We start from the raw sequence: 27,581 nt of genomic DNA, 5'->3' as shown, positions 1-27,581 counted from the left end.
GAGGGCCAACAGTATGCACGTTTCCCCATATAGCTCTCCCACTGTGCCTCAACTGCGATCAATACAACTACTAGCCCAGTCCCAGTCACACTGTGTGGTAAGGCTTATTTTTTTTTAATGGATGAAGAGGAAACATGTGACAATCAGGTGTGCAGAAGTAAATTAACCCACTGAGTGCCTTGTATTCAGCCGTAACATCTCTCCTTTGCCTGCAGCTGACTCACCTGCTCCTTGTGCTGTAGAATCGAAGTCCAAGCACACAGTCTATCCTTCAAAAGCGGTGCCATGCTGACTGTAGTCAGGCCCCGCAGATACTGTATTATCCAACCCAACATGGAGGCCATACCTTACCTTCATGTTCCACTCCAGGTACAGACAGATCTTCTGTTCCTTGCCAGAGGATTTTCCCCGTCTCTGCATCCCGAAGGTTCATCCAATTTCTGATTGGGAGGTGATTAAGGAAAACAAACTGTGCTTTTAGACTCTGTGCCCATCAGTCTTTGTCTAGCACTGAAATAGGCTACTCGGAATTAAGCAGGAGTTATACTAAAACCTTACTTTGACATGCCATGTATTTGGAGCTACGGCATCAAGGAGGGGAGATGTCCCTGTCATGGTTTAAAAACAAACCAACATTAGACCAGAGTCAACACAACAAGCAAAGGGCATCCACTCATTAAGTTTTTCCTTAAAACTGATGCTCTTTGGCCTGGTTGACTATATTCTACTTATGTCTACTGGATCAGGCAGACATCACCGTACTGCAGGGAAGCAAGCACCAGCATTAGCATCTATAGCAGATAATTGTATAATACAATTCCTCACCACCATGCCCCCACCTCTCAAGAGGAATGGGAAAAGGAGAAACATAAGAGAAACACACCCCACGTGTCACTAGAGAAAGAATGTTGGATCAATTTTCCTGATCTGCAGAGTGTGGTAAAGAGCGTTGTTCTAACATTTTTGGCACAAGTAACTCTCATATTAACCCAAATTCTCTAAGACCAGCACAGCCCTGGTGGAGTTTCCCCGAGGAACAAGAGCTAAACACACCTAGTAAGAGTGAGTAGGGGGTAAGTTTGTAAGTGTTAGGTACCAGACTTCTACTGGTATGGATTGATGTAATACTCATGAAAGTTATATAGGAGCGTGGAATACAGACACTTTCAAAGGCACAAATAGCAATTAACCTAAGTGTCATTTGGCTTGTTGAAAAGCTTTCCCATAGCGTATGCTGTGCACACACCCATACTCTGGAATTGGGAATCTGCAAAGCCATTTTGGATAGTCAGTATTGTATACCCTGATGAATAGGGCTATAGCCTTCAAAAAGGCTGAAGCAGACTTGCCATATTCCTAAAACCACAGTCCCTGCTGCCACAGCTGATCAGAGGGGCACTCATGAAGTCACCAGCATTTACATGCTGAAGTATTGGCGCATAGCAGGATCTCTGCCCTTTATAAGATAGCTGCAGCGTGAACCTGTGGAAAAACAGGAGAAAATGCCATTATGACTTTTGCAGCATCCTCTCTAGGTACTGGTTAGTGTATGTCAGTGTCCACTATGCACTTGGCACTTTTCAGGCATCCCCTGCCATGCAAAGCTTGCGTTCTAAGACAGCGGTTTGGGGGAAGAATAATAATTAATCAGGTTATTTATACAAGTCAAAGCTATTCACTGGAGCAGCACAGCAGAGCTGGGTCTTTAGGAGCGAGCCAGAGGGGGCCTTGTGGATGAACTCAGAGGTTACGCTAAGTACAAAGGCCTGCCTGGAAGAAGGCGATTGTGCGAGGAGCTGACAAACTGGCAGATGAGGGTGGGAAAAATTGGAGGAGAGTTGGGCTGAGGGGCAATGTGAAGCTTGACAAGGGAGAATAAGTAGGGTCGGGCAGAGTTACATGCATGTATTTATTTCAGTTTCTAATGTATTTAATCTCTGGGCAGACTCACAAAACTCTTAATCTCTGTATGTCTATTTCAGTGACAGTACTGAAAGTACTCAAAGTGTTTCTGGAGCCTGGGGGAGAAAACACATGCTTTAGCAGCTTTTATTTTACTTAGTGATGTTTGTTTGTTTGAAAATTGTGAATGTGGAGGAGGGAGGAAATTGGGTTAAAATTTCTAATAATTTTTAAATATAAAACTTCCAACAGACAACCGTAAACAGAGCTAGAGAAGAGAGATTTGCTTAGATAGTTGTGTGCAATCCAGACACCTATAAACCAGACGATCACCATGAATGACACCATACTCCTCTATTTTAAGTTATTTCTATGACCCAATTACCACAGTATCTGAGCATCTCACAAGCTTTAACGTAGTTATCTTTACAACACATCTGTGAGGTAGGGAGGTGCAGATTTTTAAAGGTATTTAGGCTGTTGCTCCACTCAGCAGTGCAAAGCCTATGTGACCTAGGAGCCTAATTTTATTTTCACAACAGAGTTACGCACTTGAAAGAAAATCCTGAGTGGAACAACTATCGCCTCATAACTCAATTACTGGCACGAACACAACAGATGGATGAATGTGACATTATTACTCTAAGCACAGGGTTATGGGGCTGTACTGACCTTCTATTTCTAGTCAGTAAAAATACACTGTAGGCATAAAGGACAGAGGTTGACAGTCTAAAAAAGATTTCTCTCTAGTTGAAATCCAAACTAACTGGTAACGTAAATTATGCCTGCATACTGGACACTGCAATCTATTTTGACATTAAAGGTGTTAGACTTCCAGGCAATGTCCTTGTCAAATTTTGTTCTATATTGATGTTCCAGTGTCATGGTAAAGCGGTGTGTGATTGTCTCCTCTGTGCTTTGTATTCCGTCAACTTAAAGATCAATTAGAAGTAAAAAGCTTAAATTGCAGTACCAAATGAATGCGGCTAAAGAACTCCTAGCCAGGATGGATTTGTGTGTAAACTCAGCACAAGCTCTTGTAGACTTCTATGAAGGAAAAAATAAATTTAAAAATCAACCTGGCCATAGTTACGAACGCAAAACAGGGTTTAAAAAAACCCCTAAACAAACGAATGGCACCAGCTACCCTTTATACACTCAAGCATATTTTAACAGACCATAATACACTAGCCATTTTACAATTTTTTCCCCCAAGAAGCTAAGCATTATTAAAAAGGAAAAATAATCTATCTTCATATACATACAAAAGATCATCTTGAACTGGACAAAGTCCCTCAAATTCAGATTTTTAATTAAAATGTTGTATTTTTCTTGAACAATCACCAGAGAAATGGGAAAACTATTTCCTAACTCAAAATTGTAGTTCATTTACAGAGATTACTATAATGGGCTAAAAGGCACTGGTTAGGGAATACCTAGCAAAGCAGCAGCTACACTGCTGACCTAGTTAGGAGCTTATCGGACTATTTCTGTCATCTTGCATGGAAAGCTTGGTACTAGGACATGCCCCATAGTGAAGAAAATGGAGGCCATGAACCAAACCCACATGTGCTGTTATCTCCTAATGTGTTTAATTGGTTTAAGATTCTTTCATCCCAGCAGGAGAGATATTGTTACTAAAAATAAAAACGCTCCATCTTCTGAACAGCAGTTGGGACTTGCAGGCAGGATCAGGAGGGCATCTGAAGTATCATTAAGTAGAAAAAGTACATTAATATGGGTTTAACACAATCATTCTTCTTGAAGAAAGCCTGTCTCAGAAGTTTGAGAAGGAAACTTGAAGGTGCAAGTTAAAGAGAAGATACAGCCCAGTGAATTATGGCCTCATGAAGCTTAGACAACAAGGAGTAACAATAGTGTATCTGTAATCTGGTTTCTACATGCAACATCAAAAAGCATAAGATCCCTTACCAACACTGAGTTTTCATGCTTCTGTTATTTCCTATGGGATTTAAAACTCAATATGTCAAATCACCTTCAATCCTGGAGGCAGGGAACGATTAGGCAGAACAGCAGACGGGAGAACTGTTGATCTATTTATATTCCACCACCTACCAGGTCAGCAAAGTCTTATATAAAAGCTGGAATTTACCTTGCTTTATAGACACTTGACAAATTAGCTTCCTTACAGACATACTTTGCTCAGCCTGATAAAGAGAAATAAGATGTGCATTTCCAAATGCAAGTTATGTTGTCTTGACCATCTCTGATCTATGAAGAGGAATGTTTCTTTTTATTTTTGTATCTGTCAAAGACACCATTTTTCGTCACAAAGTCAGGATGTACTGATTCCTATTTAGACTTGGCATGGCATCCTGCTAATTAAGGATGGCATTGAAGGAGGAGGAATTCAGGAGGAATGATTCATTTATAGTAGGATGTGGCGAAAGAAACCAGGCCTCTATCTACCTTGCTATTGTTTGTACCCTATAATATTTTCCTCCAGTGCACATTTAACTCTATTTTGACTACCTCAAAGGCTGTGGCAGCCAAACTGCTGTCATGTCTTCCATGAATGCCTAGGTCTTTTAGTTTCAGCCTATGCCATCTTGACTGTTCTTTACCCTCTAGGAATTTTTGTACCCTTCATTATCTTTCATAATGAAAGAACCTAGTTTTTGTAGCCACTTTTTGCAGGTAATCTTTCATCCTCTTCCCCAGCTTCTCATTATCAATACGATATAGCATTCAAAAGCTGTGCAAACACATCAGGTATGATCAGGGCGTCAACAAGTACACAGAAATAAGGAGTATCCTAGAGAATAATTGACAAAATAGAGTGTGAAGCCAAAATGCTTCTACATTTGTGTAAGCAATCCCCTTCCCCAAAACCAAGCTTGTGTTCTAAACCACCCAACTCGATTTTATCATGTTGCCTACAGTAGAAAGTATAAACAACCAGGTATTCATGGCATGGATCAGCACATTAGTTTAGAGGACAACAGTTCAGTTCAGTCGCAAACAGGAATGTTTAGTAGCCTATTTATATCAGATATAGATTTACCAGGTAGAACATTTTTATACTAGATTTTTCCTTTATAGCATTTGATTTTTAAGTAGGTAGCCCTTTGGGGCTTAGAAACACAGGAGATGGTCTGAAGGCTATTGGATTAAAGATTAGTGCACCCAAATGGCCTGAGGCTTTCCCTCCGTTCCAGTCACTCACCCTGTAACCTCTCCAGTGCACCTGCTGTTACAGCCCCTAGGCCGCAGTTCAGCAAAGTACTTAAGGCACGTCCTACCCTGCAACAGGAGATGTGAGTGCAGCATGTCTAGATACACCCATGGTATTTTTGATCTAACTAGCCTGAATAACAATAGCAGTGAAGCCACAGCAGCATGGGTGTACAAGCCCGTCCAGGACCCTGGTTAGGTACTCCAGTGGTCAGCCCACGCTGGCACCTGTGCTGCCATGGCTTCACTGTTATTGCTGTTGGAGCTAGCTAAATTAAAGCCAATTCGGCCATCTCCACACACGCTGCGGTCACACCTCCAATTGCACTGCCGACATACCCTTAAGTTGTATCAGGGGCATAAAGTCCACTCTGCTTGTACATAAAAGAACACTGATGTCTTGAAGGTTTTATAAGCAGTAGCTATAGGCTCTGGCAGTGTGTGTATGGAACAGGACCTTCTTCATAGTCAAAGACTAAAATTCAGTGTAAAACCATATTTGAAGGAACTGGAAGAACGTGAATTCTTTTGTCCATACAGTTTGTCTGGTAATAAGTGCTGCAACAGATACACAAACTGATAGCTATTGCTCACCTGTTATCATAACCTTTGGGTATTTTAAGGAATCCACAGAACACTGTCACCTCCACTTACTACCAGGCAACATCATGCTCTCTGGGCTTCAGATTAACAAAAAAGGATGTTTGTATATGCATGACAAGTGTACATAGCATTTTAAACTCCGCTGTTATAAAGCCAGTTTTTGTAAGGGGTGAAGGACAAGCAGTAAGTCTTTAAGACAACGATCACTGCACACATCCAAGAATGACTCAAGGTACTATAAACCACAGAGGTGATCTATTAAATCCCTAAATGGGAAGAAACCAATTAGGTCTTCACAACACCTCTGACGTACTCTAGTATTAGCTGTGAAGGAAGCGGCTCTTAAGCTTCCTGTACAGAACAAATCAATTGTACAACTGCAGTCAGAGAGACCCAAATATTACCATGAACCGTAAGTTAGGATACTGCAGTAATCCTCCCCCAACCAACAGTCATTTCACAGTAATTAGCTAATCGGGGGATATATTTAACAGCTCGCGGCAATGAAACAAAATCCTAGAGTGCTTGTCACATTTTAACCAATAGCAACTGCTTAGTATCGTTCCTACTATTTTTCTTGTCTTTCTTTTTACATATCCCCTTATATCATTACCAATAGTTGCTAACTATATGATCTCATGTTCGCCACAACATGCTTTCATCTTACGTCATACAATCCTCAATTCCGCTGGAGAGTTCTTGGACTGCACTTGGTAAAACACCAACTGATATTACTGAAATAATAAGTCAACACTACATAGGTTCATTTTAATAGAATACTGTGTTAACCGTAACCACTTAAAAGTAATATAGAAGTTAATATAACTGCTTTATATCTACTTTAAAGCAAAATCCAAGTCAGATTTTAGCACCCTACTATGCAGGAAGTCTGGTCTTGTGGTTAAAGCACAGGACTAGGACACAGGCACAGTAAATTATATTCGTGGCTCTGTCGCACATTTCCTGTGTGACCTCAGACAAGTCACTTACACCTTGTGTCAGATCACCATCTCTAGAGCCTCAATGAGTTACTTCCCTACCAAGGGAATGTTGCAAGGATAAATCCACTAATATATTTGTGGTGCTTGGGTATTATGGAGACCATAGAAAACTATAATACCTAAAAGCCAACACAGGGTAACTTGTAATCAGTTCAGTTGCAAAGTGCCACACAAGCTGTAAAAAATACAGAAGCCATCTACTTGACATATTTTGTTAATGCAGTAAAATCATGTCTAGCTTCTGCCAGTAAGGAATTAGAGTGCAAGGGCTTAACTGGTGTAACAGCTGTGTCCAACATACAACCTAGGATTCCAGCAAAGGATTCCAACTATCGTTCACCATTTTTACAGCTAAAACGACAGAATCAGCAATCCTGTTGATGTCAACTAATGGAATTTGGGCATGGAGTCAACTTTTGGTTTTCCCTAATTTTCCTGCTAGTCAGTTCTACTGTCTGAAAAAATTCATAGTTAAATCTTTCCAAGTTACTGGGAAACAGTAAATATTTAATATTTGGTCAGAATTTGGGACACCTGCAATACCACATTTATACTGCAGACTAAGAACTCTTAAGCCATGAAAAGGGGATGGGCGTTTAAAGGTTGTGGGGGAGATTACTTTTAAGCCACTTCCAGGTACTGTATATTGTAAAATAGGCCAAGCTTCAGTTTCACTAGCTTTTTCTCGTCTCCACAAGCTGAATGGGGAACAAGTTTTGGAAGGATTGGACTTTTGAGGCAAGAGTTACATACCGAATGAAGAGAAGCTAAAGGTCATCAAGTTATTGTGTTTATGGGGCACTAAGCAAACAGAATAAATTCCGTGGGGCTCAGTATCACAGCTTGAAAAACTTAGGTAAAGGAGAAACAAGATGACATTGTTTTAATATATTTACTTACCTGTCTGAATGAAACTAAGTTGGCATCTCAGAGGCTAACCCTCTTGCATTTTTATTATTTTGTGGAAAGCTTTAAACAAATTCTAGGCCTCAGCAATTTTAGTCACTACTAAGCAGTAGAAATAATCTTGGCATCTGCAAACGGCCTTTGATTTCTTCAGACAAAAGCAACAATTTGTGACATCCCTTGGTAGTTCTTCTCTGCAGCTGATGAGACGGCTTTCTTGTTATCAGTATGTACCAGCAAAAGTTCAGCCAACTAACAGTCCCAACAGAGCAAGAGGTGCTCTGCACTTCTGCTGTAAACACTTCTAAGCCCAATCTAAAAAGACTCCAGAGTTGAGCATTTGAATTGCCATGCAAGTAAAACAAAAATGACAAATACAAAACACTTGTGGTTTATGGTTATAACTATTGTTTAAAGGGAGAATAAATCATCATACCAAACTCCCACAAAAATCTTTAGCTTACAGCAGGTGCTAGTGACAGATGGAGCCAGTTGCCTTGTATAGCAGCTCTGAGGAAATGGTTTATTCGCTACTATTAGGAATTTGTTTTGTTCCCATGAGAAACAGACATAGCAAAAGTGGTTCATGGAACCAGACTACAGTGCCAGGGAATAAAAACAAGATGAAACAATACAGTCCTTTTATGTTGGCTTTCCGGTGCCTATGTTTGTTAGGTTTCTTTCTTTGGCTCTTGTGAACTGGTGTGCCAGAATTTTTTTGTGCCAGTGCCCCAGCAGAAAAGTTGCAAGTGATCACATCCGGACATCACTGTATTCTAGCCAGTAAAACAATTATTAGTTTAGAAAAACCCAATGTTGTTTACAGGACCATTACAGAAGCATAAATTGCATGAACGAAATGACGTTCTCTTTTTAATTTGACAATATGCAATTCCTGCCCATCCTGCCTAAATTTAAATTGATCTTTATAATTAGCATGCCAGAAAAGCTTCAACTCATGCTAAGAAACCTTTGAATATTACCACAATTAATGTAGTTAATAATGCTCTGAAGTTTGCAGAAACAGCAGGGGAGTAAATGGGAGTGATGTGTGCATCCAAGGGAAGAACTTGGCCTTTAAAATCCAGAGGACTTTATCAGAATGTAATTTTAAAGTGTAAGAACAGCTATAGGAACAGAAGTGAATGCCGCTACAGAGCAAACTAATGGATAATAAGTATACACGAGTAATTGAAAAACCAATTGAAGCACAAAACACTGGGATTGCCTCAGAATAAAAAGACAAAAGGAAGATCTTCCTTCACATGAAAAAGATTCCAGAGACCCCCCCATAGATTTAGTGGATGAACCCTATCTATATATGCCAGAGTATTTTGAGAAACCATTCCCATTCCAACAGATATCATAGTGAAGGGCTTGATGTAAGAACCCCATCTGAAGAGAGAACCCCTGGCAAGTCAAATCACGTTCAGATGGAAAATTATTTTAAATAGATGTTTAAAAGTCCCAAGAAGTTCTGAGACAAATTGTGTGTTAGATTCTGCACCTCTGCTCCTTCATTTAAGTACACCTATCTGTCTCCTGAAATCTAGCACAAAGTTTGGTGTAGTAGCACAGATTGCTGCTATCATGCTGCAGAGCTGGTGCCAGTGGCTTTCTTCACGTCATGTTTCTCTTGCTTTTGGTGGTTTCCATTCACTAATTATTTTTTTTTAAAGGAGGTGGGGGGTTGGATTTTTGATTCATTGCCAAGCATCACTAGAAAAGGAGTGGAGAGCACAAAGGGAAAGAAATAGGATGACTGGTTTCCAGGATGTGACATTATTGGATTAAAATATGACCATACAAATTATTATTGCTACCACTGTTATATAATTGCAACGAATCTTATACAAAGTGGTCAAGTAAGGGGTCAATAGAAAGGGTTAAGCAGCTTGCAGACTAATTGACCCAGATTCAACCTTTAGGGACATATTGATAATGTTTGAGTTTGTTTACATATATATTGTTAGAGATTAACAATGTAAAGAAACAGTCCCTGTCTATGCTGTATTTTGTTAATTCAGAGTGTGATGTTATTGACAAACTGTGACAATATAGATCATTGTTGCAACCAAGGTGTGACATTATTGACAAACTCCGATTGTCTAGATCATTGTTGCAACCAAGGTCCTATGGTTGCACCAGTTCTTATACAGAGGAGGCCAAGTGGGGTGTCTAAGGAAAGGTTGTAGTTTGCTGGTTATGATTATGCTGTCTGTATGTGTGTATCATTTTTGTATTTGAAGTTATGAATATTGGCTATGTATTTGTTTGATTCTAAGTAGCTTCAGTGAAGCATTTGGTCAGCTTCTTAAGAAAGGACTATTCTCAGTAAGTGTCCGATCAAGAAACGCTGAAATGACAATGGACTTTGGGAGATGCCAATCCACACCTGAGCTTACGTTCAAACTAACATATAAACAATGGCATCAGCCTGCAAAAAGCTGAATCATCCATACACATGTGTCTTCCCCAGGTGGCTACAGACTCCATCTTGTTGTTGTGATTTTGCACAGGAGAACAAAGGGGTTTCTGCACACAAGAGAGAAAATATAAGAGGTCTTGGAAACGCCTCCATTTTGTCTTCAGCTGGCTCAAAAGATAGTCTCTCCACCCCAAAGAGATGCCTGAAAGAAACTGGAACAAAAGACAGTAACTATGGGGGTGTGTGATTGATTGCTGGACCCAGACTAAGAAGGGGTCTAGTCTGTGAAAGAAGCTTATTGGAGCATCTCTGAGAGTGAGATTTACCTGCATTTAGTCTCCTACTGTATTAGGCTTAGACTTGCATGTTTTTGTTTTATTTTGCTTGGTAATTTACTTTGTTCTGTCTGTTATTACTTGAAACCACTTAAATCCTACTTTTTATACTTAATAAAATCACTTTTTGCTTATTAATTAACCCAGAGTAAGTAATTAATTCCTGGGGGAGCAAACAGCTGTGCATATCTCTCTATCAGTGTTATAAAGGGCGAACAATTTTATGAGTTTACCCTGTATACACTTTATACAGAGTAAAACGGATTTATTTGGGGTTTGGAGCCCATTGGGAACTGGGTATCTGGGTGCTGGAGACAGGAGCACTTCTCAAGCTGTTTTCAGTTTAGCCTGCAACTTTGGGGGGACGTGGTTCAGACCTGGGTCTGTGTTTGCAGCAGGCTAGCGTGTCTGGCTCAACAAGACAGGGTACTGACGTCCCAAGCTGCCAGGGAAAACGGGCTCAGAGGTAGTCTCAGCACATCAGGTAGCAGTCCCAAGGGGGTTTCTGTGACCCAACCAGTCACACAGAGATCAAAAGAAAATATTAACATTTAAACAAACTGTAAACAGTGATATCACTGTATTCATCTCTCTGAAATGTATAGCAAATCACCTGCGAATGGTGGAAAACACCACCAATTGCCTTATGTTAATCCCTGTAGCTAATTACTGGTGATGCTTAGGAAATAGGTCTACTTCAAAGTCTCCATGATTGCCTATTGTTCGGACTCCGAGCTATCAAAAGAAGTCCTGGAACTGTATAAAAGCCCTTGGGTCCTGATCCTTTTTATCTCAGATCTGCTTGATGCTTCATGCAGGGGAAACCTAAGTCCTAAAAGTGGGATCTCCAGCCCTATCTGGATCACCTTGAATATGAACATTGGACTATAACCTAGGGACTAATTCTGAAAGAACTCTTTGCAACTACAAAGCTCACCATCTCTACTATGAATCTGATCTCAGAACTGCATTCACGTCTGTATGTATACTGATCTTTTAACCAATATCCTCTCTCTTCTTTTTTAATACATTTTAGTTTAGTTGTTAAGAATTGGCTGTGAGCGTGTATTTGGGTAAGATCTGGAATATCCATTAACCTGGGAGGGAATGTGTCCGATCCTTTGGGATTGGTAGAACTTTCTTATATGATGAGTAAGATTTTCAGTAATCCTCATCATATTTGACTTGGGTGTCTGGGCGGAGGCCTAAGGCTGGGTTGCTTTAAGGGAACTGTGTTGTTGGCTTCTGGGTAACCAGTAAGGTATTATAGAAGCTTTTTTGTGCTGGTTTGGTAAATCTAAGTATTGGAATATCCACCAGCTTTGGAGATTGTCTGCCCCATTCTTTGCAGTTCACCCTAATTGAGTAACTACAGCCTGGTTCCCTGGGACTCCAGTCACACAGAATAAGAATTATTTTTCACTTGGTCTAAAGTGGCACATAAGCAGAACAAAATGTGACTTGTCAGCGCCCACAGTAGCAAAATGTTTCTAACTAGAAAAGTGAGCAAACCCTACCAAGCACATCCATAACCTAGTATTCTTGTATTCACACAGCCCTTATCTAAAAGGTCATACAAAAACATGACATTGTTTGTTCCTCAACTCAGTTTGTTCATCAAAACGGAGTTGTCATACTAAAGTGTTTAGTTTCTCTTTTAAGAGTTTTTCTTTTAAAGTTTGTGACATACAAACATTTTACTAAACCCAGATTTAGTCAGACTCCAACAAAATCTATAAGTTGGCCATGTTTCACAACATTTTTAGGGGTTTTTGTTTATTTGTCACAAATGTCCGCAGGCAAATGGAAATAGGTTTCCCCAGCCTAAGAACAAAAGGAGATGCCCTCGGAGCTCAGCTATCAATATATAAATTTTAAAAACACACAATGGCTTCCTTCCACATAAGGCATACATCATAAGTGGTAAAAGGGAATGCATTCTGAATGAGTGAGGTCACAACACCTGTCCAAATATACTCCTTAGACGAGCTGCCCTCAACGCTGTCAGCTCCAGGAACAGTAGTACTAGCTTTGCCAAATGTGGTTAGCTGTTAGTCTTTCTCCTAAATTTAGGGTAGATAACTATGACAGATCACTTACTGAATGACCATTCAGGGCCTCTTGCAGAGACCCACCCAGAGTCCATTCAGTACAGAATAACTGAAGCCCATTTTAGAAATTACATTTCTAAAAGGGACTCTTAAGAGCTGAACCAACATAAATATCATCCATATAAATATGTCCAAATAGTCTCATATTATCTTCACTTCCTCAGCACTTGCAAACATAAGAATCTTTCAGCTCTGGGAATCCAGATTTATACCACCATCTTGACACTAAACACCAGTGCTGCAGCACTATTAGTCTATGATAGTATATGCCAACTCCTGAACGTATTTGGTTAAAATACTAAAAATAGTTCATTTCTTCTAACCACGATGATGTTTCCAAAATGAATGCCAAATGACCAAAACAAGGACTTCACAAACGGAGCTGTAACCCAGCAACATTCCATTACAGAATTAACACTTCAGAAGTAGGTGCTTCCACATCAAGTTGATTCAGGAAATCCTGACTTCTGGGATCAGTGTTAATAGGCAGAGAGCAAGAAGAACTTGGAGAGAAACCAGGCTCCATTTCCTTTTTACTGCTGTCATCCAAGTTTATGTCTTGCCCCTTATTTCATTGATCTGTATTTTGCAGTCAGAACCTATTGATATCAGTCTAGAACAGACAAATGCACTGATTTAGACTGCTTTGGGACACTGCGTGTCCATTGCTGAAGAAAGAGGAAGTAGTCCCTCTAGCAAAGTTTCTGTGAGGGGGTTACATCTGCTAAGAATTACTGGACATATTAGTTGTAGGAAGTTACAAAGGTTTAGAAGAGAATACAAAGTGACTGACAGAAACATCACACCATCTAACTCTAGAAACCCTTGCAGTAAAAACCTGCCATTCCTTTTTCTTGCTGTTCCTACAGAACAAACAAAACAGATCAAGGAAGGCTAGTTTATATCCAGAGCATTTTAATGTAACCAATGTAGACCTCTTGCTTCCACCAATAACTTGTTCTATTTAATTTTCCAGTTTTATATTCTCAATGGGACCTCTTTAATGAAGAAACCAGGTCTCCGTGTTATCCACCCACCCACACACACACACCCATACACACCCCTACCTTTAAAGTCTAATTCTAAATCCAAGTCTCCTGGCAGAAGAATTCCAGTGATGTACAATTAAGACCTCTACTCTAATAAGAAATTTAACTGAATTAATAATTTAAACCCTCCCCTGATATTACTCTTGTAATACCTACACACAACAGGATAATGAACAAACTTTGTTTCTTTCCTTAAAAACAAAACAACAAACGAAAACCTTGATTTCCTTAGGATATTTTATGTTAGACCACGCACAGAAGCATGTACACCACAGAAGTGCTCTTTGCCTTAGTGAACAGTTTTTGTAGATTTCAACAAATATTGCCCTCTGACAGAATGATGAAATTGACACATAAGTAATCCAGAGTTTGGTCTACTTTTAAACATACTGTTACCAGATTTGATGGTATCTCTGTAAAAAATACATTGATAAAGTCTGAGAAATAGGATGACAAGAATACATTTGATGTCAGTAACCTCTCACTTTCATATTTGTGGGGGTTTAAAAACATTTGAGAAGTATAGTCCTGCCATGAGTGCAGGGGACTGGACTAGATGACGTCTTGAGGTCCCTTGATTCTGTAGTGGGTACAAAGGGGAAAGCTTACTTCTGGCCAACAATCCTGCAGGCTCAGTTTCCACACGGCAGAGCAACTTTATGAAGCAGTTACAAACCAATTTTGTTAAATAGAAAAAACACCACTCAAATAGAATTGTATGACTGACATGCTGTGACAGATTCCAGCCAGAACCAGAACAACCCTATGTTTATTACTATGCTTTAATTGCTTATTTTCTACCAATTCCCGCTATAGGACAAACAAGGATGCCACAGAGGATGCAACTCCCCTGATAATGCCATCAGAACGTGACCAGGCAATGACAACAATACTTTAAATAATGGCTTCCTTTATGTTTGATTTATAAATCCGAAAGAGCCACAATCTCCACAAGTGCTATGCTAGTATGCTGCCAGACTTGGGGCAAGAACTCATCTGGATTCTCTGCATTTGTAATCAAAACTTCTAAGCAATCACCAAACCTTTAGAGGAAGGCTAGTCATTCTACTCCCAGGAGAAAAAACCCCCAGCAATATGGTGCCAGCTCAGAATGCCTGTTGGCTCAACGGCATTAGGTTCTCCATACTACCCTTTCTTTGGATCGTCCCCCATGCCAAAGATAAACTCAAAGCAGATCACATATATCAGATACAAGTACTATACAAAGCAACAGAGGGTCCTGTGGCACTTTTAAGACTAATCTGCTTTTTACAGATTCAGACTAACACGGCTACCCCTCAAGTACTATACCGACATCCACGTTTATGAAGCACCATGTAGATTTGTGGTGGTTTATAAATAATTAATATTAAAGAAGTTATTACCACTTTCAACTGGATATCGAATGTTTAATAATGTTACTGTACCCCATCAGTTAGCAAAAGACTACACATTCTAATCCTTGGCACAGAGACACATATTCCCTCTTTCAGCAGTGCCACAGAGTGGTCTTTTTATTATATATCTGGCAAAATATCATAGCAACCGTCAGCAATGTGAGGCAGTTGCCAAAAAGGCTAATAGTGTCTGGGGTGTTCTAACTGGAGCGGTGTGTGTTAGACACAGGAGATAACTGTCTTACTCTGCTCAGCACTGGTGAGGCCTCAGCTGAAGTACTGTGTTCAATTCTGAGCACCGCACTTGAGGAAAGATGTGGACAAACTGGAGAGAGTCCAGAGGGCAGCTACAGACACTGCTGATAAAAGGTGTAGAAAGCCTGACCTATGAGGAAAGGTTAAAAAAAACTGGGTATATTTAGTCCTGAGAAAAGAAGGGGGAAACCTGATAAGTCGTCAAATATGTCAAGGGCTGTTATAAAGAGGATGGGGGATCAACTGTTCTCCCTATTCACTAAAGGTAGGACAAGACATAATGGGTCTAATCTGAGATCTAGATTAGATATTAGGAAAAACTAACTCTAAGGGGAGTTAAGGGCTGCAATAGATTTCCAGGGGAGGTTGTGGAATCTCCATCGTTGGAGGTTTTTAAGAACAGGTTGGATAAATACCTGTCATGGATGGTCTAGGTTTACTTGGTCCTGCCTCAGTACAGGGGCTGGATTTGATGACCTCTCAATCGCCCTTCCAACCCGACATTTCTATGATTCTGTGACCTACATGCACCATAAAAAGCATGAAGAGGCACATACAAGGAGCCTTTCTAGTCGGCTGCAGTGTAAGCCCCTTAAATATCCCTCAGAGAGAGACGCTGTTAAGCAAGATTCCCTCCATGACAATGCTCCCATAGCAATGTGTATACTGAGGGACTAGAGAAGAGGAAGGGAAATGGTTACTCACTATAGCAACAGTCTCTTTTCCCTTGATGAAAATTCCCCCTAGCGACACACAATAAGCAGAGGAAGATATTACTTTGTCAGTGAGACAGTGGAAATCCAGGCAAGAAGATCAGTAGTTCTCTGCAGATGCTTGGCCCCAATATTGTTCACTACTGAAACAAAACAAGTTTCTTGGCCATCCAGATTCTAAACCTTTAAATGTCAGCTTCAAAACCTAATCTCTTTGCAATCCTGCTTTAGTGCAACGATAGAATCAGGTTGCAAGTGTGACAAATGAGATGAATTCATGCCCCTTCACTCCACTTTTTGCTATTACTTACACACTGAACATGTTCTAAGGGGGCTGATCTTGAAACTAGTCCATTTCTTTTTTATTCTAGCTGATCTTAATATTACTAAGATTAATTTCCAGGGTTCTTGTCATCCTATGTTACCTATACGTTTTTGATGAAGAATTTTATACCTAACCTTTACCTGAGAAATCAGTCTGATAGTCTGAAACCTCCAGAAGGGGAAATTAATATGGTAATGTGATTCATCTACTTAAACAAATAAATGATTCTACATGTGAGGCATTGATCAAAGTGCTAAAGCCTTCACACATAGCAGTGCTTCCATCAGAGGATATTTTGATTATTAATTATTATTATTACTAAAACAGTCTAAAAGTTTTCCTCTGGGTTTCAACTGCAAGTTCTCCATAATTCCTTAACACAGAAACTCACGATGGCATGTTCAACAGTTTGTATGGAAAGCTTGCTCATTACAGTGGTTGGACCTGGACTACAATGAAAGCCCCTGTACTGATCTACAAGAAATGTTAGCTTGTATGTGCCTATGTACAAACTCATATTCTTGGTTTTATTTTCTGAAGTACGCCAACCTCTATAGCTTAGTTGGTGGACTAATGTCCACAACTTGCCTTCTACCGTCATGTTATATATAGGACTCCATTAAAAAGAGAGGTCACTTGTTCAAGAGTCACCTCTGTGTCTACCTCAAGTGTGAAGATGGCATCCCTGGCTGAGCAGCAGAACTGCTTTGAAAAGCCGTGTCTGTTGGGGTGTGCATGAGAAATCTTGTGCAAAGGTGACATCATTGTGCAATGGAGTTCACCCTGCCCCCAACCACCTCAGCTCCTTCTCCCTAAGGAAAGTCCTGATGTTACACAGAACTCGGAGGAAGAGGGGAAGGTGGGTGGGTGAATGTGACTGCACAGAAGCAACTCTTGAAGAGCAACAATTACTGGAAAGTAACCTCTCCTTCGAGGGCCTCTGTGCATTCCCACTTGTGAGACTGCCAAGCAGCGCTCCATCAGGAGGATGGTGGGTGCACATTTCTTAGCTAAATCTGGACTGTCGCATGGCTCTCTCAAACTGGGCAACAGAGCATGATGTTAAATCCAGAGAGTAGCGACTGGTGAAAGTGTGCACCGAACTCCAAGATGCTGCTTTGCATGGCTCCACCAGGGGAACCTGCCTAAAGCATGCCACTGATGCTGTGGTGGCTGTGGTGGAATGGGCCTTTAAAACCAGAAGATACTAGTTTCCTAGACAAGATATACAAATGTTCTATATAGCTCATAAGCCAGCGAGACTCAATTTGGTAATGGATTTACATTGGCATCTCTCCCCATACGCTATAAGTAACCTATTTTTTTTTTCTAAAGGACATGATCTTTTCCAAGTAAAACACACTCTCTTTACATATCGGGTATGGAGAAGAGTTTTCCCTAGGTGGGAATGGGGTCTGGGGAAGAACACAGGGAGGGAAGTTCAATGAGACAGGTAAAAATCTGAGACCACTTTAGGCATGAAGCTGGAATGATCTCTCATAGTGACCTTCTCCTTATGGACCACAGTATAGGGTGGAATGGCCATCAATAACTTAAGCTCACTCACCTTCCTAGCAGATACAAGTGCTATGAAGAAAGTTGTTTTGATCAATAAAGTCATGAGAGGCTTGTGCCAGAAGCTCATATGGATAAGATTTGGGTCCCTAAGGCTCCCTGAGGGGGGTCAGAGGAACATATTTTCCATGCCTTTAAGGAATATGGAGACAATTTTCTTGCCTTCACTCATAAGAACTGGGAACATGTTTCTCCCAGCTTGTTGATGTAGTTCATGGCCATGGTATGGCCATAAGCCCCATACTACATGAGGCTGCAAGGATGGGTAAAAGGTCTTGAGGGCTCACTGAACTGCCCTGAGATCCAGCATGCTGATATGGTGTCTGGACTCCCAGGTGTTCCATAGGCCATAGTACTTGGAGGTCTAGACAATGCGCATCCCAGGTCTAGACTGGCAGAACAGGTGGCAACTGTGATGGGAAGGGAGAGCACAGGGTACCTCCTAGAGGACATTGTCTCAAATCCTCCCACAAAGCCCTGGCTGGGATGATTTAGTTGGTGTTGGTCCTGCTTTGAGCAGGGGGTTGGACTAGATGACCTCCTGAGGTCCCTTCCAACTCTGATAGTCTATGATTCTACCAACAAAACTAGTAGAGCAGTCAAGGAGGGATGATCAGTCTCCTTCGAAGGTTGTGTACATTAAAAAGCAAGATGATCTATGCAACCTCTAAAGATGGCATTAAAAAGAAATTTACAGGTATTAAACATGATGGTTTGGATTATTAAGAACTGTTCAACACTTGGAGAAAAATTGGGAGGCAATGAGGTAGTTTTACTTAAAGGAAAATCCTTATAAAAAGACTAACAAGTGCCAATGGAACAGCATTAGTCTTTCCTACCACTCTCACCCCCCATCTTCCTCTCTCTACACACCTGAAGGAGATGTCATTAAGTTAAGCAGTCTAGCAGTGATTGCCATTGGATTAGAATATCTAATCCTGTTTTATGGCAGTTTTATGTAGAACCAAGAAATGCCTTTATGTCATACTTAGTCATAAGCTACATTGGATGTGTTCCTTGCAACATATACAATGAATGAGATACTTAATGTGAATAGTCTAGCAAACATCAAAAGCTAAACTAACAGAAGGCTCGAAAGTATTGTGCACTGGTCAGATGGTCGACTCTTTTTTCAGTATTTACAGTTGCACTTGATTGCAGTTCCATGAGACTCTTGTATATTCATACACCTCACCTGCCTTGATAAGCCTATTTTTTGTGAAATGGCAGACCGAGAGATAAGCATCTCCTTAAGATAAATTACTTCCTGTCTAAAAGGAATATGTCTGAGGTATGTCACCTCTTGGTGACCTGCTTAACTCCCAGATCTTAAGAACATACTGTTTAGTATAAATACATAATTCCTTACATATTATCTTTTACTGACCCTTGCTCAGGACCTGTCCCACAGGGTCCTAACCTGCTCCCCTTAGATTCTCCTACCAGGCTTCTTGACTGTTTAAGTCCTATCCCAGGGCTCTCCATGGAGGATCTGCTCCCTATAGGTTTCTCTTCTCATCCCCTCTGCACTCTCTTCCCTACTGAGTTCCCTCCAGTTCTGTATAAGACCTGTGTGTCTAATGATGCTTACCTAGCTCTGTCCCCTCTGGCCAGGAGGCAATCAGTCACAGGTGCACTAATTGGCACTTACTCCCATCACCTGTTGGACAAAGAGTTAAGCCCTATCACATAGCTGTTCTGAGGACTTTCATGTCCCATTGAATATATGCTACTGAACAGGAGTTACCTATTTACCATGTGAGTCATACAACACTGAAGTTGTTTTGTAAAACATCAGCCATTATACCAATTTTTCTGTGTAAAAAGAGCCTGACATGGAACAAGGTTTTTGAAATCAAGAAAACTGGCCATATTGCAATATAACCTGTGGCTTAAGATACTTCTTGGGTCTTGTGTCCATAACCGTGGCACAGAGGCTGTTCTCAGGACCCTAAATGGGCCTGCTGGAGTATCAGGCTGTAGGCACTGAGAGGCCAGATGAGACTAGAACCTCAAGGGTATCTCCCTTCTAGTACAAGGAGTAAAGGTGCAGCAAGTTGCACACCTGGTTACGTCCTGGGTCTCGCTCAAACACAGGAAGTACTGGATATGGGCACCAGTCTCAAATATGATTGCTAGGCAGGAGGCACACTTATTGAAGCAATTGCAGGACTTAAGGCACAACATGGTTCTGGTGAGGGTCCAAAGACTCCAGGATCAGGGTAGCAATGTACACTTAATTATCCTACCCTATTCTATGCAAATTATAATAAAATAATAATAAGCTAAACTAAGGGAAGATCTAGCTTGAAGACACAAAGCAAGTTCCATTCACTGCATCCCAAACAGCAAAGATACTGGAGGGACAGGGTGGGGAGGGGGAGTACACTCTCTTACACAGAGTAGGGCAATTGACATCCCCTTCCAAAGGACATGGCAGCTCTGCAGTTCAATACCAGCGGCATCAAGTCCCACAAGTATGAATACCCAGATGCCCTCAAAAAAGAAGAAAATGATTTGTGGAAAGTAATACAGTAACTCAGATGGATTTTCACTTGGCTATGGAACCTTCCAATCCAGACCAGGTCAGTAATAATATAAAATCACTGCCTTCTGAAGACCACAGGCTTGAAAGAAATGAGTTGCCAAGTCTTAATCCAGTTCTTAATAGACAGGTGTTCACATCACAGAAGTCACCTCTAAAATTGGCATTAACTGCAATCTTTGTTATCAGTCTCAGCAGAGAGAGAAAGGAATGAAAGATCAAAGACTGAACTCCTCTTGCATACCCTGATACAATAACATGGTCTATACTCTCCCTGTTCAGTGGATTGAGGACTTCAGTCTCCCAGAACTTCTTATCAGCACTGCATTCACTTTTAAGAACATTTTCCCCCTCAATAACTGAACTAAGTAAGTGATTAGCTTCATTAGGGATTTTTGCACTGGTGTAGTTACTGGTTGTTTGAACTTTGGATAAAATGCACCAATGCAAGCCCCACTTTACATCAGTGCAGAACATCTACATTGGAGCTCTGCAGCAGTATGGCTATATCGGTGCAAAAATCCCTAGTGTAGACAAACCCCAAGCCTCCGACTCCAGTTTTCTAACCTGGCATGAAGACAGGGAATACACCCCAATGGCAGGATTACAATTCTACATGCTAGTTGGGAAAGTATGCCAAATGATCAGAGCCACATTGTTTCCAGGAGTGTGTGTTTTCTACAGTAAGTAATATGAACAAGTTACAGATTGAAATGAAATGCTGAAAAATACTCTAAGAACTCAGGATCTCTGTTGCTTTCACAGCAAATGCCAGTTGCATCCTTGAAGGAAAGGGTGTTGCTTCATACAGTTATTAATTAGTCCATAAGGACATTTGTTTATAACAGGAGTGAAATCTAACTACTCTATGAGAAATCATATTGGCTAAGGAAAGCTCTACTGTCTTTTTCAAGACCACAGCAATGGTTAAATATCTATCCTAATATATTTGCAATCAATGGTTACCATGCCAGCAGATATTTGGTTTTGTTAAGAACAGCTTACTACAGGACTTCTAGCTTCCTTGAATTTATGCACATTTGTTTGCCCACCCATTCACCCTGAACTTCACCACACCCAGCATGTCCCCCACTGTTTCAATCAGATATGTTATTCTGTGAATAGGAACAAGACTAGAGAATGCAGGAGGTTCTGCAGAATGGGACTCAGTATCCTTGAAATATAATTAAAGAGTCACAAGTGGATTTAATCTTATTGAGATTTTACAGTAAAAGTACTTAGCCCTGGCAGTAACATTGTGCATCTAATAAACAAAATAAAAATTCAAATCAACCAGAGAAACTGCTAAGGAAAGCACTTTTATAAAGTCTACATTGACCAACAGTCATATGCTTGCTGATACAGCACCGCAGAGAAACAAACCACCCTTTTTTGGCATTATGAATTATTCCTCTGATGTACTATCCATACGGACAGTATTGGCCTGATTTTCACTGCCGCAGTGGATGCTCAGCATCTCTAAAAGTTAGGCCAGGTGTATAGGAGGGAGAAGTGGACTTCAGACATACAGAGAACAACCATAAGAACCCTGGTGACTAAACATGTAGGCCAACAGCATCTTCATTTCAACCATGTTTACTACTCATAAGCCTATTCTTCATGAAGAGTGCTACCGCCAACCTAGAGTCCTTCTGACTAAGATACAACGTATGCTACAGCTGGAGGCCCCCTTAACTCAAAGGGCCACCCTCCAATTTAGAGTTTGAGAATGTTCGGCTCCAGATTTGAACTTCTTTCAAAAAAAGAACACCCTAAAAGCACTATTACTTTTGAGGGATCTACAAAAAAACATGACATTTTCTTATGCTTCCTCTGCTGACATAGCACAATTAGTTAATTCTCAAAGTTATGAGCAATTCTGCTGGCATTATATGATGATGCTACATGAACAAGAAGTAAAAGTCACTCTGGTATCTGTGGTATTAGAAAAAACAGGAAATAAAATCAGCTGCTGGAAAAAGAGAGACAGATAAGTTATTTAACATTAAAGCAATAGGGTAGCCTAATGAAAGGACTCCCCACTACAATATAAACGACTGATTCAATTCTCAATCTCTCCCTGGCCAGCCTGACAAGCCTGAGAGCATCAAGGGAAGCCAGGACACCATTCTGCCTGTGGTGGGGAGGTGAAGAGGAGTCCAGGGGCCTGGTCTACACTTAAGTCTTAGGTTGACATAGCTACGGGACTCAACGGTGTGAAAAATGCATACCCTGGAGCACCATAGCTATGCTGACCTAACCCCGGGCGTAGACACAGCTACGTCGATGGAAGAATGTGTCAGTTGACCTAGCTACCAAGCAGGAGGTGGAGTTCTTACAGCTACAGAAAAAACCCTTCCGTCGCCACAGCTATGCTGCTATAGTGCCTGTAGTGTAAACATGGCCTTGTTGTATGAGGTCTACGTGGGGAATAAAGGCAGATTTGGCAATATACTACATTTTTTCTAACAGCTTTCAGGTCAAGTAAAATTAAGCAAAATTCCACTTATTCTTGCTCATTACTCTATGCCAGGAGGGGGGCAGGATAATCATCCCTTCTGATGTCTTAAAATCATGCATGTAGTCAACTCCTATGTTCCCCTAAGGCTGAATTAATCTGATGCTATCAATGAATTCCTTCTACATCTCCGTATTCAGCCACAGCACAAAACACTTTTATTAGAGCTTTCCTACACTGAATTCTACCACTGTCATAGTGAAAATCCTTGTCTGTCAATCAAGGTTTTAAAAGTCCTGCAGTTGGAACGTTCAGCTTTGGCTCCCGCTGTCATTCTAGAGAACCTCAGTTGCTGTACATCATTTCCAAGCGAAACTGGGCATACTGTAGCCTGCCTTAAGACCATAACAAATGGTTGAGGATCTTATTTACTTAACTTACAGAGGTTCCTTGAATCATTTGAGAGAACTGATTTCTGTTTTATTCCCAACAGGTACCTGTTTATGGAAAAGCCACAGTGAAGCAGATGTTTATGTGGTCATCACAAAGAATATAAAAGGTACTTAATTTGTGTGAAGTGATTGTATTCAATGTCAAGCATTGTAGGTACACATGTATCACAAATGTAAATACAAGCTGCTATTTTAGCAGGATCACTATTTAAATGTTTCAAAGTGATTTTAAGTGTTTGAACAACTGACACGTGGGGAGGATTTGAGGAATCAATTCTGCTCTCAAACAACTAATTTTTTTATACCAACCTTAGATGGAGGAAAGTGCAGAAAACTACTAAGTTCGGTATTAAAAAAACTAAGTACCAATCTTCAAGTTCTCCTTTTTTGCCTCCATGTAGGAGCCCAGAAATAAGCCTTTCTATGCTAGATGTCTGTATACGTCCATTTATACAAGGTTTTTCCAAGGTGTCTTGGCGCATCTAGGTTCAAACATTTTGTGCTTTTCTGTCTCCTTCTATTGGAGGATCTTCACTCTTTACAAATATGAACTAAGCCGCAACTCCCATAAAGATATTCTCCTCACTTTCCAGATGGAGGGGGAGAAGGGAGGAAGAAGTTAAATGACATTTCCAAAATTCACACACAGTTAAAGGAAGAGCAGAGAACAGAATGCAAATCTCCTGACTTCATCATCTTTTACATGGCTAACTTGAGAAGTCAGTTTTCAGAAACAGTTAACATTCTTCATTAAACAATTCCCATTCAGAGATGTCCACATGTCAAGATGCTATAAACAAGCACCACTGCAGTTAATACCTGGAAATTCAATTATTCAAGTAGAATAACTAGAGTGGCCAAAAACACCTGGCCTAGATCACCAGGTTATCCAAGCATTTACTGCATAAATTAGTCTTGTAAGAAGGACTTACTCAAACTTCCTAAAGCCTTTCTCTACACTTACTTACACATACTACGGGTATTTAATAAGACAGTTTTGCTACACCATCTGGGTACTAAAAACAGAGGATAAGATGAAGTTTAATCATTTACTCAGACAAGTAACTTGTATGCCACTATGAAACGTTACAGGTTTTTGTTTTTTACAAGTTTGCAGCATCAGGGATTATCATCTTTATAGAAGATCTCAGCTCTGCTGGATGTGGCTCACTATATCAATACAGAGGTGTACGTACACTGAAATAATGCTGCTAGAACTAGATTCCCTAAACTAGAAATAGTAATTATTCTTCAAACATGTACCTCCTAGGAAAACAAAGCAGCAGTTCATTAAAACAATAAGCAAAACTTCAGCCTTCTCTTGTAACAATGTTTGAATTAGCAGTCCACACTTGTTTTAAGTGGCAGTCTCTCCATAGTGAAGGATGCAACCAGGTTCCTTTATTTTACTCTTGTATTACCATAGTACCTAGGAGTCCTACTCATGGACCAGGACCCCACTATGCTACGCGCTATACATAAACAGGACAAAAAGATGGTCCCTACCATAAATCCCTCATCTAGCTCTCTAATTTTTTGGCTTTGAAAGTTTATTTAATCTGAAATCTTGAATTTAACTTGAAATCCAGGCTTTTGCAAAGTTTGAAGAAAATTCACTCTTAGCTTTTAAGTTACAGGTCACTAACTTGACATTTTAACTAACTCCTCCCATATCCCTCTAGCTCTGAAACCGCTTGTTACTAACCCTTTGTTTCCCATGCAGTTAAGTGTTCTTGATCTCATGCATCAGCCATGTGAAGAAAACAGGTTGTAGTTAGTTATGAGCTACTCTTGTCTTGGGCACTTCAGTGGGGGAAGAAACCATGGGGGGTATTATGTAGGCTGAGTGCATCTTAAACAATTTCTACAAGAGGCAGATAACAGAGCTCTCTTGCAGATGGAAGAATTAGGGTTTCCTGTCATGTGTTTCCTATTATGGAAGGGTAGTAGCCATTATAGTTATGGTTGCAACCAATTGCTTGTAATGCTCTCCCCACCCACTATCTCAAAACCCCTTCAAGTTCCAGTGTTTAGGGTTAGTGCCATTAACTAGATCTTTTCTGAACACCTTAAACAGAGTACTTTGACTGACTGCTTAAGTTTCAAACAGAAACTTTACTGTCCATCAAATGAAACGGCATCATCAAATTTGAAATAGACTACAACTAGCCCATTCAAGAGGCCATTTCCAAGGGGCAGAATGGTAAAAGTTAATGAAATTGCTATTAGATGGACACTAAACAACATTATGACAATTAAACTTTCGGGGGGGAAGGGGGGGGGGCACTGTTTCCTCTGAGCTAGCCAGGGCTAACTTTCAATAGTGAAAGGAAACCCCTAGAATCTAGTAAAATTGCTGTTCCTGAATTCCTCATCAATATGCCTCTGGACCTGTAATTGTGCAAAAATCTGTCTTCTGCGTGAGCTAACTGAGTAACAGATTATTGACAAACATTGCACAAGAAACTTTATATGAGTCTTCTAGTTCCAGCTCTGCCTAAAGTGGTAGATTTTGTACCTTAGTCAATTTATACAAGCTCTATGATGGATAAAGTTTCTGGGTCAAATCCTGGCCTCTTTGAAATCTATAGGAGTTTTGCCATTGACTCAAATGAAGCAGGATTTGGTCCTCTGCATTTAGTTAGGTCCTGTGGCCTGGTGGGTCAGGCATCCGTGGTGGAACCGTGATACCTACTACTCGAGAGGCGCACACACTACTTTGCTATGGGTTTTAGCACTTTTTTAAATCAATGTCTGTAGTAAAGCGAGTGGTGTGTGCAGCACTTTATAGAATGTGCTTATCTAGTTGGGATTCATTTAATGGGGCACAGCACCACAGAAGCCATAATTAGCTTGGCCAGCACCCCGTCTTTACTTTAACTAGTGACCCATCTCTTTAAACTTGAGAAACGGTCGTCACTTATCTACTCAAGGTGTTTTTTACACCCCTGAGAAATTCCAAACCACAATCTACTTTCAAAACTCAGTTAAGGTTGAACTCGCTTATTACCTCCACTTACAAAGCGCAAGCAAGCACTTAAAGGCAAGCAAACATAGTAAAAGACTTGAGCCATTGTCATACACCCAAACATAGAAATGCCATCTAGTTCAGTGTAACAGCTTTTGAACACCGCGTGAGATTAATTCTAAAACGTCAGGAAATGTTCTAGGCATCAGGGGACAAATCCCTATTAACTTTGGTGAAAATCTGAAAACCAGAAGGGGGAAAATGGAGGTCTGTAATTGTCTACAGATCAAAAAAGCCATTAACACCTTTTAGCATAATCCCTCCACCTTAGCTCTGCCCATCCTCCCAGTACAGTTGAATATGCTGACACCCTGAATGACTTTTTGCCCCAAGAAAGAAGAAATAATGATGAGAAGCATAGGGTCTCTTGGTCTCCACTTCTCCTGACATGGGGTAAGAATAGGGAACAATGATATAGGGGGAGAATACAGTCCCTGGCATGGGGGAGGAGAGAATGGGCAGGCCCTGATATTGGGAATGGAGGCACACAAAACCCAGGGCATGGGAAAAATGGGGACCCAGGAATAGGGAGAAGGGGGACACATGGGGGACAGAGCCCCCAAGCATGTGATGGAGGGAAGAATGGGGAGAGGGGGAATGCAAAGCCCTTGCATGAGGGAGGGGTTACAGGGAGTCCCTGAAATCAAATCAAATAGAACAAGCATTGATTCCATAAGTCTTGTGGAATGTCTGCATGCTAACATATGGAACAGCCTCGAATGCAAACCCACATACATAACTTTACCCTACCCTGATAACTGTTTGTATAACACTTAGCACATGTAAATTTTTAAAAGTAGTGCTATATGTGGAGTACCTTTGGCACTATTTGCTTGCTATTAATGGTCTTGGGAAGTTACATTTAGGAACTTTAATTAGGCTATGAAACAAAGGTAGGGTTTTTACTGTTTTGGATTAAGACATTAAGAGCAGTTTCCTACGAGCTGAACTGTGGTCCCTTAAGACAGTGGTTACCAAACTCCTTACTAAGGCAACACACCAACTGCATTTTGTCTCTTTGTGCAGGGGGGACTGTGATGGGGTGCCTGCCCCACACTGGGCTCTAAGGGGTTAATAGAACCCTTGGGAGGCTGTACAGGAGACAGCCAATCAGGGCTGGGCTGGCCCATATAAGAAGGGCTGCAGAGCAGCTTCAGTCACTCCCTGGAGCTTGAGGAGGACTAGCTGCCCTGCAGGCTGAAGACAGCAAGCACCCTGGACAGAGTGGTGCTGCACTCAGAGACCCGGGGAGCTAAAGGCAGCTCCTGGTGGGTTGCAAGGATCTGCAGGCTGAGGCAAGGGC

At 40.8% G+C, this 27,581-nt stretch overlaps 1 protein-coding gene across 1 annotated transcript in view; it reads right to left on the bottom strand.

The window, feature by feature from the left end:
- PDE6D (phosphodiesterase 6D) overlaps window positions 1-27,581 on the bottom strand; it is a 40,348-nt gene that overhangs the window by 7,322 nt on the left and 5,445 nt on the right. The window contains exon 2 of the mRNA XM_034781999.1: window positions 352-440. Coding sequence (XP_034637890.1) covers window positions 352-440 — 89 coding nt within the window. The remainder of the gene's footprint in view (window positions 1-351; window positions 441-27,581) is intronic.

Source organism: Trachemys scripta, chromosome 9 (assembly GCF_013100865.1).
Source record: "Trachemys scripta elegans isolate TJP31775 chromosome 9, CAS_Tse_1.0, whole genome shotgun sequence".
NCBI classification, from domain to species: domain Eukaryota; kingdom Metazoa; phylum Chordata; order Testudines; family Emydidae; genus Trachemys; species Trachemys scripta.
Note: the sequence above shows the minus strand (reverse complement) of the source record. Positions and strands in the feature narration are given on the sequence as shown.